This window comes from Anolis sagrei, chromosome 8 (genome assembly GCF_037176765.1).
Source record: "Anolis sagrei isolate rAnoSag1 chromosome 8, rAnoSag1.mat, whole genome shotgun sequence".
NCBI classification, from domain to species: domain Eukaryota; kingdom Metazoa; phylum Chordata; class Lepidosauria; order Squamata; family Dactyloidae; genus Anolis; species Anolis sagrei.
The window spans coordinates 43,559,429-43,579,022 of NC_090028.1; the positions used below are offsets into that span (position 1 = coordinate 43,559,429).

At 45.7% G+C, this 19,594-nt stretch overlaps 1 protein-coding gene across 1 annotated transcript; it reads right to left on the reverse strand.

The window, feature by feature from the left end:
• Nucleotides 1–5,286: 5,286 nt before the first annotated feature.
• Nucleotides 5,287–13,351, reverse strand: LOC137094751 (C-signal-like). Its single transcript, XM_067471146.1, has 6 exons — nucleotides 13,134–13,351; nucleotides 11,534–11,585; nucleotides 8,804–8,991; nucleotides 8,258–8,416; nucleotides 6,675–6,785; nucleotides 5,287–5,622 (listed from the first exon to the last, which is right to left on the reverse strand). Exons 1-6 carry the CDS (start codon nucleotides 13,278–13,280, stop codon nucleotides 5,509–5,511), a joined length of 771 nt encoding a protein of 256 aa, XP_067327247.1. The 5' UTR covers nucleotides 13,281–13,351; the 3' UTR covers nucleotides 5,287–5,508.
• Between the last annotated feature and the right edge of the window lie 6,243 nt (nucleotides 13,352–19,594).

Genomic DNA, 19,594 nt, shown 5'->3' on the forward strand with positions numbered 1-19,594 from the left:
ACGAGTAGCCCAGATCTCATCGCCAGCTGGGATAGTCTATAAGTGATAAAGGTTAATGATTGCCTAGAGAATATTTCCCCACCCCCTTTTTCCAAGAAATAATTGATTTTCAATGCTGACAATCTAATTAGCAATTTAAATCAAAATAATATATTTTCAGAGAAAAAAATTCAAAAATGGGATGACTTCAAACTACAAGAGAGGAGATTCCATCTGAACATTAGGAAGAACTTCCTGACTGTGAGAGCCGTTCAGCAGTGGAACTCTCTGCCCCGGAGTGTGGTGGAGGCTCCTTCTTTGGAAGCTTTTAAGCAGAGGCTGGATGGCCATCTGTCAGGGGTGATTTGAATGCAATATTCCTGCTTCTTGGCAGATTGGGGTTGGACTGGATGGCCCATGAGGTCTCTTCCAACTCTTTGATTCTATGATTCTATGATTCTATGATTCTATGACTTTTATATTATATTATATATTATAAATATATTGAAGTGACTGGAAGTGACTTGAAGTGACTGGACTGACCTTGAAGGAGCTGGGGGTGGTGACGGCCGACTGGGAGCTCTGGCGTGGACTGGTCCATGAAGTCACGAAGAGTCGGAGACGACTGAACGAATGAACAACAACATAAATATATTGGTATCGTGCTTTGGATGTTACTTTTTAACTTGGCTCATTAATATTAATATCAATACAGAAAGTAATTTGTTAAGACTGAGAGGGATGGAAGGTTGCTTCATCTGTTATGCCAGTGTTTCTCAACCTGAGGATCGGGACCCCAGGGGAGGTCGCAAGGGGGTTTCAGAAACATATATTTTTGATGGTCTTAGGAACCCTGTTGACAGAGAAGTCTGAAGACCTCTCTGCCCATTATTCCTTTTTTGAAACAGAGGGTGAATACTCCCACCAAAAGCCCTCCTCCTGCTCTCTGGACGTAGGTGAACTACAACTCCCAAACTCAAGGTCAGTGCCCACCAAACCCTTCCAGTATTTTCTCTTGGTCTTGGGAGTTCTGTGTGCCAAGTTTGGTTCAGTTCCATCACTGATGTAGTTCAGAATGCTCTTAGATTGTAGGTGAACTATAAATCCCAGCAACAAAAACTACCACATGTCAAGGTCTATTTCCTCGAAACTCCACCAGTGTTCACATTTGGGCATATGGAATATTCGTGCCAAGTTTGGTCCAGATCCCTCACTATTTTGAGTCCACAGTGCTCTCTGGATGTAGGTGAACTACAACTCCCAAACTCAACGTCAATGCCCACCAAACCCTTCCAGTATTTTCTGTTGGTCTTGGGAGTTCTGTGTGCCAAGTTGGGTTCAATTCCATTGTACATGGAATTCAGAATGCTCTTGGATTGTAGGTTAGCTATAAATCCCAGCAACTACAACTCCCATGTGTCAAGGTCTATTTTCCACAACTCCAGCAGCGTTCACATTTGGGCCTATTGAGAATTCATACTAAGTTTGGTCCAGATCCATCATTGTTTGAGTCCACAGCCCTCTCTGGATGTAGGTGAACTACAACCCCAAAACTCAAGGTCAATGCCCATCAAACCCTTCCAATATTTTTTGTTGGTCTTGGGAGTTCTGTGTGCCAAGTTTGGTTCAGTTCCATCATTGATGTAGATCAGAATGCTTTTTGATTGTAGGTGAACTATAAATCCCAGCAACACAAACTACCACATGTCAAGGTCTATTTCCTCGAAGCTCCACCAGTGTTCACATTTGGGCATATGGAATATTTATGCCAAGTTTGGTCCAGATCCATCACTGTTTTGAGTCCACAGTGCTCTCTGGATGTAGGTGAACTACAACTCCCAAACTCAAGGTCAATGCCCACCAAACCCTTCCAGTGTTTTCTGTTGGTCCTGGGAGCTCTGAGTCCCAAGTTTGGTTCAATTCCATCATTGGTGGAGTTCAGAATGCTCTTTGATTATAGGTGAACTATAAACGTGGAGTTCAGAATGCTCTTGGATTGTATGTTAACTATAAATCCCAGCAACTACAACTCCCACGTGTCACGGTCTAATTTCCCCAAACTTCACCAATGTTCACATTTGGGCCTATTGAATATTCATGCCAATTTTGGTCCAGATCCATCATTGTTTGAGGTGAACTATAAATCCCAGCCACTACAACTCCCAAATGTCAAGGTATATCTTCCCCAAACTGCACCAGTGTCCACATTTGGTCACATTGAGTATTCATGCCAAGTTTGGTCCAGATGCATCAGTGCTCTCTGGATGTAGGTAAACTATAACTCCAAAACCCAAGGTCAATGCCCACCACACTCTTCCAGAATTTGTTGCTGGTCCTGGGAGCTCTGAGTCCCAAGTTTGGTTCAGTTCCATCATTGGTGGAGTTCAGAATGCTCTTTGATTATAGGTGAACTATAAATCCCAGCCACTACAACTCCCAAATGTCAAGGTATATCTTCCCCAAACTGCACCAGTGTCCACATTTGGTCACATTGAGTATTCATGCCAAGTTTGGTCCAGATGCATCAGTGTTCTCTGGATGTCGGTAAACTATAACTCCAAAACCCAAGGTCAATGCCCACCACACTCTTCCAGAATTTGTTGTTGGTCCTGGGAGCTCTGTGTCCCAAGTTTGGTTCAGTTCCATCATTGGTGGAGTTCAGAATGCTCTTTGATACTGTAGGTGAACTATAAATCCCAGCCACTACAACTCCCAAAGGTCAAGGTCTATCTTCCCCAAACTGCACCAGTGTCCACATTTGGTCACATTGAGTATTCTTGCCAAGTTTGGTCCAGATGCATCAGTGCTCTCTGGATGTAGGTAAACTATAACTCCAAAACCCAAGGTCAATGCCCACCACACTCTTCCAGAATTTGTTGTTGGTCCTGGGAGCTCTGTGTCCCAAGTTTGGTTCAGTTCCATCATTGGTGGAGTTCAGAATGCTCTTTGATACTGTAGGTGAACTATAAATCCCAGCCACTACAACTCCCAAAGGTCAAGGTCTATCTTCCCCAAACTGCACCAGTGTCCACATTTGGTCACATTGAGTATTCTTGCCAAGTTTGGTCCAGATGCATCAGTGCTCTCTGGATGTAGGTAAACTATAACTCCAAAACCCAAGGTCAATGCCCACCACACTCTTCCAGAATTTGTTGTTGGTCCTGGGAGCTCTGAGTCCCAAGTTTGGTTCAATTCCATCATTGGTGGAGTTCAGAATGCTCTTTGATTATAGGTGAACTATAAATCCCAGCCACTACAACTCCCAAATGTCAAGGTCTATCTTCCCCAAACTGCACCAGTGTCCACATTTGGTCACATTGAGTATTCTTGCCAAGTTTGGTCCAGATGCATCAGTGCTCTCTGGATGTAGGTAGCATCTCTGCCTATGAACCCACCAGGACTTTGAGATCTTCCGGGGAGACCCTGCCCTCGATCCCACCTGCTTCACAGGCACGGCTGGCAGGGACGAGAGACAGGGCCTTCTCGGTGGTGGCTCCTCGGCTGTGGAACGCCCTTCCTACGGACATTAGACTAGCTCCATCTCTAATGGTATTCTGCAAAAAGGTGAAGACCTGGATGTTTGTGCAGGCGTTTGAGTAATTTAGTGCAATCTGGGAATGGAACATAGGAATGGAACAATGGACGACGGATCTGGATCATGTTTTCAGTGATGAGATGCTAGTGAATGGCTATTGTGGTTAATTGTATATTATTGTATAAGGTGTTAGGTTGTTAACTGTTTTTATACCATGTTATTGTAGTATTGTATTTTTGCTGTTCTGTTGTTAACTGCTGTGAGTCGCCTAAGGGCTGAGAACAGCGGTATACAAATAAGTAAATAAAGTAAATAAATAAATATCGCTTGCTGTCATTGTGTCCCATCAAATCATTTCCAACCTTTGGCAACCCGAAGGCAAACTTATCACAGGATGCTCCTTGGCATGGGTTTGCCATGGTCTTCCTCTGAGGCTGAGAGGGTGAGACTTGTCCAAGGTCCCCCTGAAACACACATCCACAGTCTGGGGGGGGGGGGGGTCCTTGAAGATCAGGTGTAGGCAATGGCTGGGTGGGCTTTCACACAATTAAAACTGGTGCACCAGCTGCGACCGTACCTCAAAAAGCCTGACTTGGCCACAGTGGTCCATGCTTCATCTACATTCAGAATGGACTACTGCAATGCGCTCTATGTGGGGCTGCCTTGAAGATGGCTCAGAAGCTGAAGTTAGTGCAAAGATCGTTAGCCAGATTACTAACTGTGGCATACCTGGCTGGGAGTTAGCTGCATTAAGATCACTATTGAACAAAAGGTCATGAGTTCGAAGCTAGCCCAGGTCAGAGTGAGCTTCCGACCAATTTGTGCAGCTTGCTGTCAACCTTTGCAGCCTGAAAGACAGTTGCATCTGTCAAGTAGGAAATTTAAGTGTTGCTTATGCAGGGAGGCTAATTTACAACACTATAAAAATCTCCAGCAAACATGCAAAGAATGAGGAAGTACTTCATCACTGTCACAAATGGACGGTGAAGCGACAGCTCTCCTAGTGGCAAGAATACCCTCATGAAAAAGCCAGAATGTTAAATGACCTCTGTGTTTCTGTCTATATATGTTGTGTGTCTATGGCATTGAATGTTTGCCATGTATATGTACATTGTAATCTGCCCTGAGTCCCCTGCGGAGTGAGAAGGGCGGAATATAAATACTGTAAATAAATAAATAGGGAGCATACTACGTCCCTATTAAAGTAGCTCCACTCAATGAATGTTGCAATTGGCCACCTTGATTAGCATTGAATGGCCTTGCAGCTTCAAAGTCTGGCTGGTTGCTGCCTGGGGGTATTTATTTATTTTATTTATTTACAGTTCTTATATTCCGCCCTTCTCACCCCGCAGGGAACTCAGGGCGGATTACAGTCAACACATATATGGCAAACATTCAATGCCAGTTTGACAAACAACGTTTAACACACAAATACACCAAGGCTATTGAACTTTTTTCTGGCCGCCAGGGGAGCTGCTGCTTTTCATCGTCCATCAGCGACACCGATGAAGTTCTTCCGCATTCCACATTCCCCGGAGTCTTTTTCTTTATGGCCTCATAAATTAGTTAAATTTAGCCTCCCACACTTTAAGGTGGTACCTTATTTTCCTACTTGACAGATGCAACTGTCTTTCGGGTTGCAAAGGTCGACAACGGGCTACACAATGGCTGGACACCCACTCCAGCCCGGGCTGGCTTCGAACTCATGACCTTTTGGTCAGAGTGATCTTAATGCAGCTGACACTCAGCCAGCTGCGCCACAATCCGGGTATCGTTTGTTGGGAGGTGAAGCTGGCCCTCATTGATTCCTGAGTGGAATTTCTCTGTTTTTGAGTGTTGCTCTTTATTTACTGTTTTCGTTATAGAGTTTCTTTAATACTGGGAGCCCGATCTCATTTGTTTTCATGGTTTCCTCCATTCTGTTGCGGTAGGTGTGAGGTAGGTGTGAACGTTGCACCTGGCCACCTTGATTAGCATTGAATGGCCTTTCAGCTTCACCAGGGAACGCTTTTCCCCTCCCAATTCACAAAGGTGCCAGTGTCTTTCTCCGAAAGTTTGGAAAGGGTGTTCAGGATGCCTTGCACACTCTGGTCTGCTTTCAGTGAGGCCTGGGAAAAGAGAACGGGAGGAAAAAGGTTTTGCACTGGGCAAAATGCAAACATACACAGGAAAAGCCACCCTAAGAAATCATGTTCACACCATCAAGGAGAAATCTCACCATGCTAAAACAGTGGATGTGGCTCTTAATGAGACATGCCGCATCATCACGGGGTGCCTGCGCCCTACACCACTGGAGAAATGACACTGTCTACACTGTCACCTGACATCCGCCGGGAAGGAGCAGCCAATAGTGAAAGGACCAAGGCAGAGACATCTCCAGCTCATCCCCTGTTTGGGTATCAGCTAGCACGTCAACGACTTAAATCTAGAAATAAGTTAGAGTTTGTCCCTGACATTAAGTCCAGTCATGTCTGACTCTGGGATGTGGTGCTCATCTCCATTTCTAAGCCAAAGAGCCAGCGTTGTCCATAGACACCTCCAAGGTCATGTGGCCGGCATGACTGCATGGAGCGCAGTTACCTTTACGTTTAGAAATAGTTTTCTAAAATCGAGACACTCGCCGGAACACCTCAGCAAGCGAGAGTCCAAAAGTGGCAGGCTCAAACCCAGAACCTCAACCAATGGCTGATGCCATATGAGAGACTCCCCCCTGGGCACACAGAAGACTGGGCGACTTGGAAGGCAGTAAACAGACTGCGCTCTGGCACCACAAGATGCAGAGCCAACCTCAAGAAATGGGGCCACGAAGTGGAGTCCACGACATGCGAGTGTGGAGAAGAGCAAAGCACTGACCACCTGCTGCAATGCCACCTGAGCCCTGCCACATGCACAAGGGAGGACCTTCTTGCGGCAACACCAGAGGCACTCCAAGGGGCCAGAGACTGGGCAAAGGACATTTAGTCAACTACCAAGCTTGCAAACTCTAAGTTTTGTCTGTTTGTTTGTTTGTTTTGTTAAAAATGTAATACAAATGTCTGGTTGCTCCTGACACGATAAATAAATAAATGGCCTCATTCTACCCTTTGCCTCATTCAGAGGGAAATCCAATACAATAAATTCTATGGATTCTAGGAAGGAGACCACTTCATGAAACGCCTACCGAGGCGCCTCCCATGTCCGTCTGCACCCATCCGGGAATCATCGCGACACACAGGATCTGGTCTTCCGCATACCTCAGGGACTGGCACTTTGTGAGCATGTTCAGGGCAGCCTAGGAAAGAGACATGCCAAGAGCAAGAAGGGAAATGATATTTTGCCCTTCTGAAGTCGATAGGAAATTGGGGGTCTACCCCAGGAGGAGAGACCCTGCGGCCCCACCAAAGAGGGATCGCTACATTGGTGAGCAAAGAGAAGCCTAATTTTAAGCAATTTATTTTCCCTAATTTCCCAAAAAGAATCTCACCAAAGTTGAAGAAAGTGCCACCAAGGTTTATTAGCAGTTCAGCTGAAAAGGATGCAAAGCCGCAATCATTCGTCAAGCAGAGCATGTGGTTACAGAAATAAAGGCCATTTTTATAGAAAATACAGAGTTGTGAGTTTGAAAATTCCCGCTCCCCCCTCTCGCCCAGCTCGAAGGGGATTGGTTGATGTGCAAACAGCTGGGAGGAGGCTTGGCCGTCCCCCATGTGTCAGGGCCAATCACAGGGCTTTCGCGGTGCACCAGAGCCAATCAGGAGGCTCCTGCTGCCTCAACGCTGCAGCAAATCAGAAGGGAGGCGGGATGAAGGGAGACAATGCATTCTTGAGTGGATTATGGAGTTGTAATGTTCTGAAGCTTATCGAGTCTGGATCCGGCCTGCCAGAGAAGCTGACTTTATTGTCTTGAGATGGGTCTGCGATAAGCATTGATTACTTAATCCGGCTTTTCCTCTTACGATCAGATAGGGCACAAAGGGGAAAACTTTGGTGAATGTCCTTAGTGGAGAGATTTGAAAGAAGAAACAGCTTGGGAGAAAAGAGGACTTTCCTAAGGTCACATTCCCCCCATTGTTATATGATTAAAAAGTCTGCCAAATGGAAATCCTCCTGGTGGCCCAACTCCGAAGTCAAAAAGATTTCCTTTGTTATTTTCCATGCAAGGAATATCCTAAGATAAGGGTTTTTTCATGATCGCTAATTGCTTTTTCAGAGGCAGGGCAGCTTCCTTGTAGATTTCCCCCAAGGAGAAGGCAAGGAGGTAAAAGGGTCAGGGCAAGGTCAAATACATGAAGGGAAATAAAGAAATACAGGAGAAAATATGAAAATATAGAAATCATAATACAGAGAGTCAACCCAACTACCTTCCCCCAGTGTCCATAGTTCATATTATTCATAGGAAGGTCCATAAAGGGAAATATCTCCATGGGGGGGATATATTGTTTGTGAGGTAGGGGACCCTCAGGAGCCCAGGTGTGCCTCAGGTGGGAAAAGTCAAATACTTTTGTGGCATGATTTTCAGTAATAAATTGGTCACTTTCTGCTGTAAACATAGGAAAATAGGGCACAAAACCTTGATTAAATGGTACACACCAAACTGACCAAGGATTAACTCTTATTATCCCTTAGCAAAACTATAAGTTACTATCTCTTATTTGGGGAGGGGAGTCATGTTCGACTTTACTTCTACAAAAGGAGGTCCATACTTTATATTGTAATGATATAACACAAGCAACGTTGGTCTTTGCATGACAAACATGTCCGTACCTTGCTGCACCGGTAAGAGACTACCTGCCCAAGATGGAACCAGAGAACGTTGGTGATGGAGCCGCTTTCGCTGGACATGTTGACAACGGCCGCTTTGCTGCAGCTCATCCCTTTCTGGGGGCTTCCCTGAGCGGCCTTCTTGATCAAGGGCATGAATGCCTGCAGAAGAAGAGAGGAGGCTTCAGGGAAGCTGACCACTGGGTTAGGGCCAGTCCTAAATCACATGGAGGTCAATGCAGGTCTCCTAACCCCACTCACTTGCAGCCCATGTTCATCAGGTTGTGTTTTGGCATGATGCTTTGGTGTTTCTTTATTCTAAATTCTTATAATTAAATGATATCGATAACTAATATTATTAGAATGAATAAATTTAATATTTCATAATTAGAAAAATAAATGATTTTTGTAGTAATTAGCCATCATGTTAATAATAACCCCAAGGAAAGAGGAGGAGGAAGAGGAGGATTCCCCTTCTCCTCAAAACCTTAAGGGCTTTGCAAAACAACACAAGGTATTTGTGAGGAAGATGCCATTGCATGCCCTCACCTGGCTGACCATCATGGGCCCGACCACGTTAGTGTCATACACCTCCATCATAGCCTCCCGCGTCTCCAACTCCATCGTGTTGACCTTTGTGATCCCAGCATTATTGATCAGCAAGTTCAGCCCGGATCCTCCCAGCTGCTCCGTGACTCTGCTGACCGCTGCCTTGATGCTGGTTGGGTCAGAAACGGCTACAGGAAAGAAGGAATATGGTAAAGGGGATCAATGCGTGCCATCAGGATTCTACTTCTTATGGAATTTAGACTATAATTATATGAGGGAATGGCCTGGCAAGCATTTTGCTAGCAATCAAAGATATGCCGTCGTGCCTGGAGTTATAGCTCTTAGTGAAAGAGACATGGACGTGACATCTTTTCCCCAGGAGATTGCTTCTTGCCCTCCTTTAGAGAACTGGAACTCTCAAGGACCAAGACACTACAGATAACTCGAAATAGGTTTTATTGTTCACAATGAGTTATCTTCCTTAGGCATAAACTTGATATTCAAAAGGGTAAAGGAAACATACATTACAGTCTCTGGAGTCTTGGGTCCAAGGAGTTTCCTAGCTGAGAAGCTTTCCCAGTTCCCTCTTTTCTCAATGGCTGTAAAAGTCGGAACAATCACAACCTCAGTCCAATGGCCTATATTTGAAGGCACAAAGTCTTCCTCGAGGTGCCAAAAGACTGGTTTGAAGGCGCTTGAGACTCCTCAGTGTCGTCCAGGGTGAACTGGGCATGAAGTGTGAGTCCCAAGGGGTTTTTTTTTGTCTTTTGAGTGACTCCTGGTGTGTCCCAAGGGTATAAACCTAAGAATTGGTGATGAGAGATAACTTGATCAAGGGCTTTAGAGCCTGTTGCAACCCAGAGCAGGAAACCATCCACCACACTTGACTGTAGGAAAAACAATCCCTTTTTATTGATGAAAAATGGTTACAAAATAGAGGAAAATGCAAAATCAAAAAGCCACAATAAAAATCAGCAATCATAAATTGCCATGAACTAGATCAAAAACCAAAAGCAACACTGTAAAATCCTGGAACCTGTTAGCAATCCACTAACCGTACTTGGAGCACTAGAAGCCTCTTGGGATGAAGGCCACAGGAAACGGGAGATCTGCCAAGGTAATGCCTCAGTCTAAAACAATGCCTGATCTAAAGAGTCAACCCGGCGGGAGGCACTTAAAGCCGAGGAAACTGTTTCGTGACACGCCTCCAGGCTTTGAAGCCCTTGTTTCTTTTTCTTTTAATCTGCTTGACCTTCGCAGACTCTGCGATTCACTCCTGTTTTTCCAAATCTGTCCTCTTCTATCCTCATTAAGGATCCCAGGCTCTGGAGAGCTATCACCGCTTGGCTCTGCAACATTCTCATGAGAATGCGTACTTTCACTTTCCAAGCCTTCCAAGCCTGCAGGAGTTTCTTCTACACTGACCTCAGAATCAACATTTTCATTAGCATCAGGAAATACATTTTCATTAGCATCAGTAGCATCAGGAAATACAACCAGAGAATGAGGTTCAGGTTCAGACCCAGGCTGAACCCCAACAGAGCCAAGTCTTTCTCACATCCATCTGTATAGCTGTTCGATGGTGGAATGAAAAAAGGAAAGCAATGCCTTCCTCCCGAGGAAGGGGAGGGGCCAAACAATCAAGCAGGGGAGGCAATTCAACAGATGCAAACAACATTGATAGAAAGCAGTAGATAGCCAAACAATTCAACTGTACATTCTGTTGGGGTTCAGCCTGATCCTGATCTGTGTGAACCGGATTCTCTGATAGTTTTTCCAACTGAGCCAGCTCTCCCTGACCCTGACAGTGTGGAATCTGTTGTTGATGCAGAGGTCAGCGGAGATGAAAATGAAACTCAACAGCTGGAGGAGAATGTTTTGGAAGTTAGCCGTGATATCACTAGCCGTGATATCTCTCCACCTGGGGTTTTTAATGAGGACCAAAGAGAGCAGATAGTTAGAGACAGAAATGTTTCCCAATTTATACGAAGGTCACATCGTTTACAGGAGAGACAGGCCCAGACGTCAAAGTCAAGGAGCGTTTCAAAGAATAGCTTCTTTGCTTTAAGAGGCCTCCTGCCGGGTGCCTCTTTAGATCAAGCAACGTTTGGGACTGTGGCTGTGCCTTGGCAGAATTCCTGTGTTCATGGCCAGTATCCCAGAGGCTTGTAGCTATCAAGTTCATGGTTAGTAAAAGGCTAACAGGTTCCTGGTTCGTTTTGTGGCTTTGGAAATTTTGCTCAAGTTCAGAGATTCTACTGACTGCTGTGTTGTTCTGTGGCTTTTTTACTTTGCATTTACCTTTCTTTTGTAACCAATTTTTCATCAATAAACAAGGACTGCTTTTCCTACAGTCCAGTGTGGTGGATTTAATCTTATGGTCTCGTTTCTGGAACTGGGATATAACACATTCACATACAAGTGGGGACAGACGCGCCGTCACAAAAGGGGACTCAAGGAGGATGACAACCACAAATTTTGAGCAATGTAAAACAACATTCATACCGGCACATTTAAAAAAAAACCAATTAAATATTACTGTGTGTGTTAGGTTAAAACACAGTCAAAATGTAATAAACACAATTAAAATGCATTTAAAAAAGAGAGCACCCCAAATCCCACCCACAATCTCCCCAGCCCTCTACCCCTTCTGCATCCCCAATGGCTTTAACATCCATTTCCTCTCTCCACCAGTTTAGGACCCAGTAATGTGTCCGGCCAGCCACCTACCCAGCGGGATAATCTCTATCTGCTTGTGTTCATGAGCCAAATTCCTCAAGTCCTGCAAAACATGAATACAAGGCTTAGGATGGAAAAAATAAACACTGAACGTTGGCGTGTGAGAGACTCGGGGCCCTTCCACACTGTCCTATATCCCAGGATAGCAAGGCAGGAAATCCCACAATATCTGCTTTGAATTGGGTTATCTGAGTCCAGACAATGTGGGATTTTCTCCCTTGATATTCTGGGATATAGGATTGTGTGGAAGGGGCCCGAGTCCACACTGCCATATATTCAAAGCAGAAAATGTGGGATTTTATTCAGCTGAGTGGAAGGGCCCTCAGACACAAAGGAGCCGTGGATTCAGGCTGCAGGAAAAGAAATTCCGTCTCAATACGTGATACAAACTGTTCAATGGTGGAATATGCTGCTGCCTCGGAATGTGGTGAAATCTCTTTCTCTGGCCATCTGTCAGGAGGGATTTGATTGTGCTTTTTCTGCATGGCAGGGGTTTGGACTGGATGGCTCATGGGGGGGGGGGGGTCTCTTCCAAATCTAGGATTCTAGTATTTTAGGATCCAGTCTTCTATGTTTGCGATGTTGGAATGATTACCTTCACATAGTGAGCGTGGGGTGGAGGCAGGACTAGAAACATTGCCGTTCAATTTGTACAAAGTATACCAGCAAAAAAAAAAAAAGCGGGACTTTTTAGTTTCTTATTCTTGTACAGTAGTGTCTCGCTTATCCAACCTTCGTTCATTCAACGTTCTGTATTATCCAACGTGGATAATATCTGCCTCTCACCCAGATAAACAGCTGTTTCAATGCATTGTGACGTTTTGGTGCTCAATTCGTAAATACAGTCATTACTACATAACGTTACTGTGTACAGAGTTCCCTCACTTATTGCAGGTGTTACGTTCCAGGACTACCTGCGAGAAGTGAAGATCCACAAAGTAGGGATGCTATATTTATTTTAATATTTATATATTATTTCAGTAGTTATTGTTGGGGATTCCTGTGATGGTGGCGGGACCGAGAGCAGGGCCTCCCCAGAAGAAGGTCTGATTTATAGCTCTGAATTCCCCACACAGGAGCTGCTAGGGTGTCTCCCAATTAGCTCAGCGTTTTTAGCAGCTCTCCTAGCTGAATGCCGTCTGTGCTGTCTCTTTTTGTCTCTCAGGAAATGTTTCCGCAGTGGTTCGTCAAGGGAGATGCGTTCAGACATCCGGGCCATGTCCCCTGGGCAACGTCCTTGCAGATGGCCAATGCTTTCACACCAGAAGCGACTTGCAGTTTCTCAATTCACTTCTGACACACCAAAAATGGACTAAGAGCCCTTCTGTGGGACTCTGTATCCACTGAATATATCTTCAGGAGTCGGGTACTATTCATCTTGAAAACAGGGAAAGAGAGGGAAAGGAGATGGGATGACTGGCCACCCCAGAAGATGGATCTCAACAGGAGGAAATGAAGTAAGATGTTCCCCCTACTTTCCCCCGCGTTCCCACTGCTCCTGGGATGAGGTCCCCGGTCATCACGAGAAGGAAGTCCCTCGCTTGATGCCATCCTCTGGCCCTCACAGAGCTGACTCCACCCTGGAGCTCACCTGAGCACGGGTTCCCTCGGGGTCTCGGCAGGTGGCAAAGATCTTTTTGGGGGGGTTCTTTCCCTCCGCCAGTTGCTTGACCAGCTCCAAGCCAAGGCCGCGGTTGGAGCCGGTCACCAGGACACTGTGTGGGTTCAGTGCTGCCATTCTTCCAGCCTAGAGATAAGCCACAGAGCCCTCTCTCCTCCCAGGTGAAGCCCGGCTTGTGCAAGGTCGCTGCAGCAAGTCCAGGAAGACGCTGAATACACGTGAATTATTGACTCATCGTCAGCTGTGATACTCTACCAGTCATTAATAATTGCCTAGAGAATATCTACCCTCCCCCCCCCCCCCCCCCCCCCGCCGCTAAATTGGCATTCAACAATGACAATCTAATTAACAATTTAAATGAAAATACTATACTTTCAGAGAAAAAATCCAAAAATGGGACGGCATACTTTGTGGGACTTTTCTCCAAGAGATTCCTGCACTTAAAACATGTTGCTATCGTGCTTTGGACGTTCAGTTTTAATTAGTATTAATACCAATAAAGAAAGGAATTTGTTAAGACTTAAGAGGGCAAATTTGCAACTTTCTTAATCATTCATGTTTGGTTGCAATGACACCTGGTGACAGGTGTTTATTGTCACCTTCTGAAGCAGTGTTTCTCAACTTTCCTAATGCCGAGACCCCTTGACACAGCTCCTCATGTTGTGGTGACCCCCAACCATCACATTATTTTCGTGGCTGCTTCATAACTGTCATTTTGCTCCTGTTATGAATCATCATGTAAATATCTGAGTTGCAGGATGTATTTTCATTCATTGGACCAAATTTGGCACAAATACCTGATACGGCCACATTTGAATATTGGTGGGGATGGGGGGGGGGGGGGTTTGATTACACACCGCTCACACCGCTCCCTGGAATCGAACCTGCGACCGTTTGGTCAACAAGTTTAGCAGCTCAGTGGTTTAATCCAGTGGGCATAACACTGTAGGTTATGTGTCAGGAGTGTAAGGAAAGGTACATCAGGAATGATTTGCTCATTCCAGTTAAATAATGCTGTTCCGCTGCAATATTCTGAACAATTAGGAAATACAAAGTTCAGTTGGCGAGTCAAGGGTGGAGATACGTTTGCAAGAGCAGAGAGGCAATCTGATGGAGTGGTTTGAACATTGACTACGCATCTGTTTAAGACTCTGTTTAAGACTTGTTGAGGAAAAGAGGGCGATAAATTGTCACACCGCTTGTTGTCATTGTGTCCCATCAAATCATTTCCTCCACTGGAGAGATTACACTGTCTAGCCGATATTGCACCACCTGACATCCGCCAGGAGGTAGCAGCCAATAGTGAAAGGACCAAGGCAGAGACATCTCCAGCTCATCCCTTGTTTGGGTATCAGCCAGCACGTCAACGACTTAAATCTAGAAATAGTTTTCTAAGATCTACAGAGACACTCGCTGGAACACCTCAGCAAGCAAGAGTCCAAAAGTGGCAGGCTCAAACCCAGAACCTCAATCCATGGCTGATACCCAATGAGAGACTCCTTCCTGGGCACACAGAAAGAAAACTGGGTGACTTGGAAGGCGCTGAACAGGCTGCGCTCTGGCACCACGGGATGCAGATCCCAACCTCAAAAAATGGGGCCACAAAGTGGAATCCACGACATGCGAGTGTGGAGAAGAGCAAACCACTGACCACCTGCTGCAATGCACCCTGAGCCCTGCCACACCTCCTTTCAGCAACACTAGAGGCACTCCAAGGGGCCAGAGACTGCTCAAAGGACATTTAATCCACTACCAAATTTTGTATTTTGTCTGTTTGTTTGTTTGTTTTGTTCTGTTAGAAATGTAATACAATTGACTGGTTGCCCTGACACAACAAATAAATAAATAAAATTTCCAACCTATGACAACCCGAAGGCAAACTTATCACAGGAGCCTTCTTGGCAAGATTTGTTCAGAGACGGTTTGCCATGGTTTTCCTCTGAGACTGAGAGTGTGACTGCCCAACGTCACTCAGTGGCTGACTTAGGATTTGAACCCTAGCCAGGTTCTACAAGGCATTGAGGATGAGTTGAGCTTACCATGGTAAAGTTTAGCCCAAAACTCCTTCACAAAACCCCCACAACCAACAGAAAGAAATGTGTTTCCTGATGGTCTTTGGCGGCCCTTCTGGCACCCTCTTGTGACCCACCCCACCCAGGGGTCCCAACCCCCCAGGTTGAGAAACGCTGAACTTGAGAATGTTTCCCCGAGGTCCATCAACCAGAGCCAGGTGCAAAAACCAGAACGTAAAACGCCATTCACATTTTCAGTCCTGATGTTGAGTTGAACTAAGCCAACAATCCTTGATACTCACTTCCTGGGGGCCATGGGGCTTAGAATCATAGAATCCAAGAGTTGGAAGAGACCTCCTGGGCCTTCATCCAGTCCAACCCCATTCTGCCAAGAAGCAGGAATATTGCATTCAAAGCACCCCTGACAGATGGCCATCCAGCCTCTGTTTAAAAGCTTCCAAAGAAGGAGCCTCCACCACACTCCGGGGCAGAGAGTTCCACTGCTGAATGGCTCTCTCAGTCAGGAAGTTCTTCCTCGTGTTCAGATGGAATCTCCTTGTAGTTTGAAGCCATTGTTCCATTGCGTCTTAGACTCCAGGGAAGCAGAAAACAAGCTTGCTCCCTCCTCCTCCTCCCTGTGGCTTCCTCTCACATATTTATACATGGCTCTCATCATATCTCCTCTCAGCCTTCTCTTCTTCAGGCTAAACATGGCCAGCTCCTTAAGCCGCTCCTCATAGGGCTTGTTCTCTAGACCCTCGATCATTTTAGTCGCCCTCCTCTGGACACATTCCAGCTTGTCAATATCTCTCTTGAATTATGGTGCCCAGAATTGGACAAAATATTCCAGGTAAAGTGGTCTAACCAAGGCAGAATAGAGCATGGGGAGCATGACTTCCCTAGATCTAGACACTAGGCTCCTCTTGATGCAGGCCAAAATCGCATTGGCTTTTTTTGCCGCCACATCACATTCCTGGCTCATGTTTAACTTGCTGTCCACGAGGACTCCAAGATCTTTTTCACACGTACTGCTCTCGAGCCAGGCCTCATCGTCCCCCATTTTGTATCTTTGCATTTCGTTTTTTTCTGCCTAAGTGGAGTATCTTGCATTTGTCACTGTTGAACTTCATTTTGTGAGTTTTGGCCCATCATCTCTCTAATCTGTCAAGATTGTTTTGAATCCTGCTCCTATCCTCTGGAGTCTTGGCTCTCCCTCCCAATTTGGGAGCACAACACACCTCAAGGGTTTCAGATTAGGAGGTGCCGTTGGACCCATTTCCCAAGTAGTACGCCCAGGTGAATCGAGAGGGAGTTGCTTCTGAATAGGCGTGGAATCCGACTGCTAATCTCCTTCGCCCTACTCTCATCGTAGCCCGATGCCATTGGCTTTTAAGATTATTGATTCAAGCACACAAGTGGCACCTGGAGCCACGTTCCTATGGCCACAGTCATTGTGGCAAATATTTGGTCTCTGTTTATGGTAGTTAAGACGTATAAACCAGGGAAAAGGTTGTTGGAATGGATTTGGTACAAAAAACAACCCAAGAGATTTTGTGATTTCACATTCAATAAATCTGAATGGACAACAACAGTGTTTCTCGACCTGGAGGTCGGGATTCCTGGAGGGGTCGCAAGGGGGTGCCAAAGGGGTCACCAAAGACCATCAGAATTTATTATTATTATTATTATTATTATTATTATTATTTATTTCCAGCATTTATATACTTCTTTTCTCACCCCTGGGGGGACTCACATAGCGGTTTACACATAGATAATGGCAAAAATTCAATGCCTTACAACTACAATAGTAAAACCACACTTTAAACATAAATCATATTAAAAACGGTACATCCCCAAATATCAAAACAGTTAATAAAACCATAAAACAATCTCATCAGTCACGTCGCCGCTCCAGTCCTTGTCCCACAAAAAGCTGCATACATCTATTGTCCCAGAACGATGATTTTAATTTTTTTCCAAAGGTCTCAAGCAAGGGAGCAGATCTTACCTCCTTTGGGAGTGTGTTCCATAGGTGGGGGGCCACAGCCGAGAAGGCCCTGCTCTTCGTCCCCACCAGACGCATTTGTGTTGTTGATGGGAGTGAGAGCAGGGCCTCCCCAGATGATCTTAAATTGCGAGGTGGGACGTAGGAGTGGATGCGTTCGGACAAGTAAGCTGGGCCAGAACCATATAGAGCTTTACAGGTCAAAACCAGCACTTTGAATTGGGCTCAGAGATGAACCGGCAGCCAGTGGAGCTGACACAGCAGGCGGGTGGTATGCTACCTGTATGCCGCCCCACTTAGTAATCTGGCTGCCGACCGTTGAACTAACTGAAGTTTACGAACAGTCTTCAAAGGTAGCCCCACGTAGAGCGCGTTGCAGTAATCTATTCGGGATGTAACCAGAGTGTGGACGACTATGGCCAGATCAGACATCACAAGGTACAGGTGCAGCTGGTGCATGAGTTTTAACTATGCAAAAGCTCCACTGGCCACCGCCGAGACCTGAGGTTCCAGGCTCAGCGATGAGTCCAGGATCCCTCCCAAGCTGCGAACCTGCGTCTTCAGGGGGAGTGTGACCCCGTCCAACACAGGCTGTCACCCTATGCCCTGTTCGGCCTTGCGACTGACCAGTAGGACCTCTGTCTTGTCTGGATTCAGTTTCAATTTGCTGGCCCTCATCCAGTCTGACACAGCGGCCAAGCACCGGTTCAGGGCCTGAACAACCTCCTTAGTGACAGGTGAATGCAATTTTCCTGCTTCTTGGCAGAATGGGGTTGGACTGGATGGCCCATGAGGTCTCTTCCAACTCTTTGATTCTATGACTCTATGATTCTAAGCGTCAACACTTTTTGGCTGAGAAGGCGAAGGGCCTTGTAAAACTACATCTCCCATTATTCTACAGCATTGAACTGGTATCTGCATGCCTTAATTCTAACTAAGTGTAGATGCACCCTATATTAATAAGGACCTCATCACACTAGAGAATGAATGCACTTTAAATCCGGTTGCTGCCTCCTGCAGAATTTTGGGGTTTGATTCTATGATTCTAGGTGGGAAGGAGTGACAGAGTTGGACGTCATCTGTGTACAGATAACACCTTACTCCGAAACTCCTGATGACCTCCCCCAGTGGCTTCATGTAGATGTTAAATAACATTGATGACAGCACTGAACCCTGAAGGACTCCACAAGACAACGGTTGTGGAGCCGAACAGGTGTCACCCAGTAACACCTTCTGAGACCGATCCTCCAGGAAGGACCGGAGCCACTGCAGAGCAGTCCCTCCAAGGCCCATTCCTGAGAGGCGTCCCAGAAGGATGCCGTGGTCAACGGTATCAAAGGCCACTGAGAGGTCCAGCAGAACCAACAGGGACACACTCCGCCTGTCCAGCTCCCGGCAAAGATCATCCACTAAGGCCACCAAGGTTGTCTCAGTTCCATGTCCCGGCCTAAAGCCAGACTCTGCCCGATCTAGATAATCCGTGTCTAAACAGATTGAGGGGGAGTGGAACCCCTTCCATCTGGCACAGGCTGTAACCCTATGCCCTGTTTGGCCTTTTGACTGACCAGGAGGACCTCTGTCTTGTCTGGATTTGGTTTCAATTTGTTCGCCCTCATCCAGACCGTCACAGCGGCCAAGCACTAGTTCAGGACCTGGACAGCTTCCTTAGAAGCAGGTGGGAAGGAGTTATAGTGCTGAACATCATCCTTGCACAGATGACACCTTACTCTGAAACATAGTGATAATGTCATGGGAAATGGACTATGGGCAGGCGTCCGATTGTGTTGTGCACGTTGAATGTGTTTCTACGTAAGGCTAGACACCCAGTACTATTGCACTTTTCATTAATGTACTTTTGATTTGAAAACTAATTTTGAAATCCATGTACAGTGTTTTTATATGTATTACGGTATGTATTATTTTTTATGTAATGGTATCAAATTGTGCCGGATCTAAGCCTGGGGGGGGGGGGTGAGAAGGGTGGGGTACAACTTAAAGAAAGGAAGGAAGAAGAAAGAAAGAAAGAAAGACAGAAAGAGGAAGGAAGAAGAAAGAAAGAAAAAAAGGAAGGAAGGAAGAAGAAAGGAAGGAAGGAAGAAGAAAGGAAGGAAGAAGAAACGAAGGAAGGAAGGAAGGAAGGAAGAAGGAAGAAAGAAAGAAAGAAAGAAAGAAAGAAAGAAGAAAGGGAGAAGGAAGGAAGGAAGGAAGGAAGAAGAAAGGAAGGAAGGAAGGAAGGAAGAAGAAAGAAAGGAAGAAGGAAGGAAGGAAGGAAGGAAGGAAGAAGAAAGGAAGAAAGAAAGAAAGGAGAAAGAAGAAAGGAAGGAAGGAAGAAGAAAGGAAGGAAGGAAGAAGAAAGGAAGGAAGAAGAAACGAAGGAAGGAAGGAAGGAAGGAAGGAAGGAAGAAGAAAGAAAG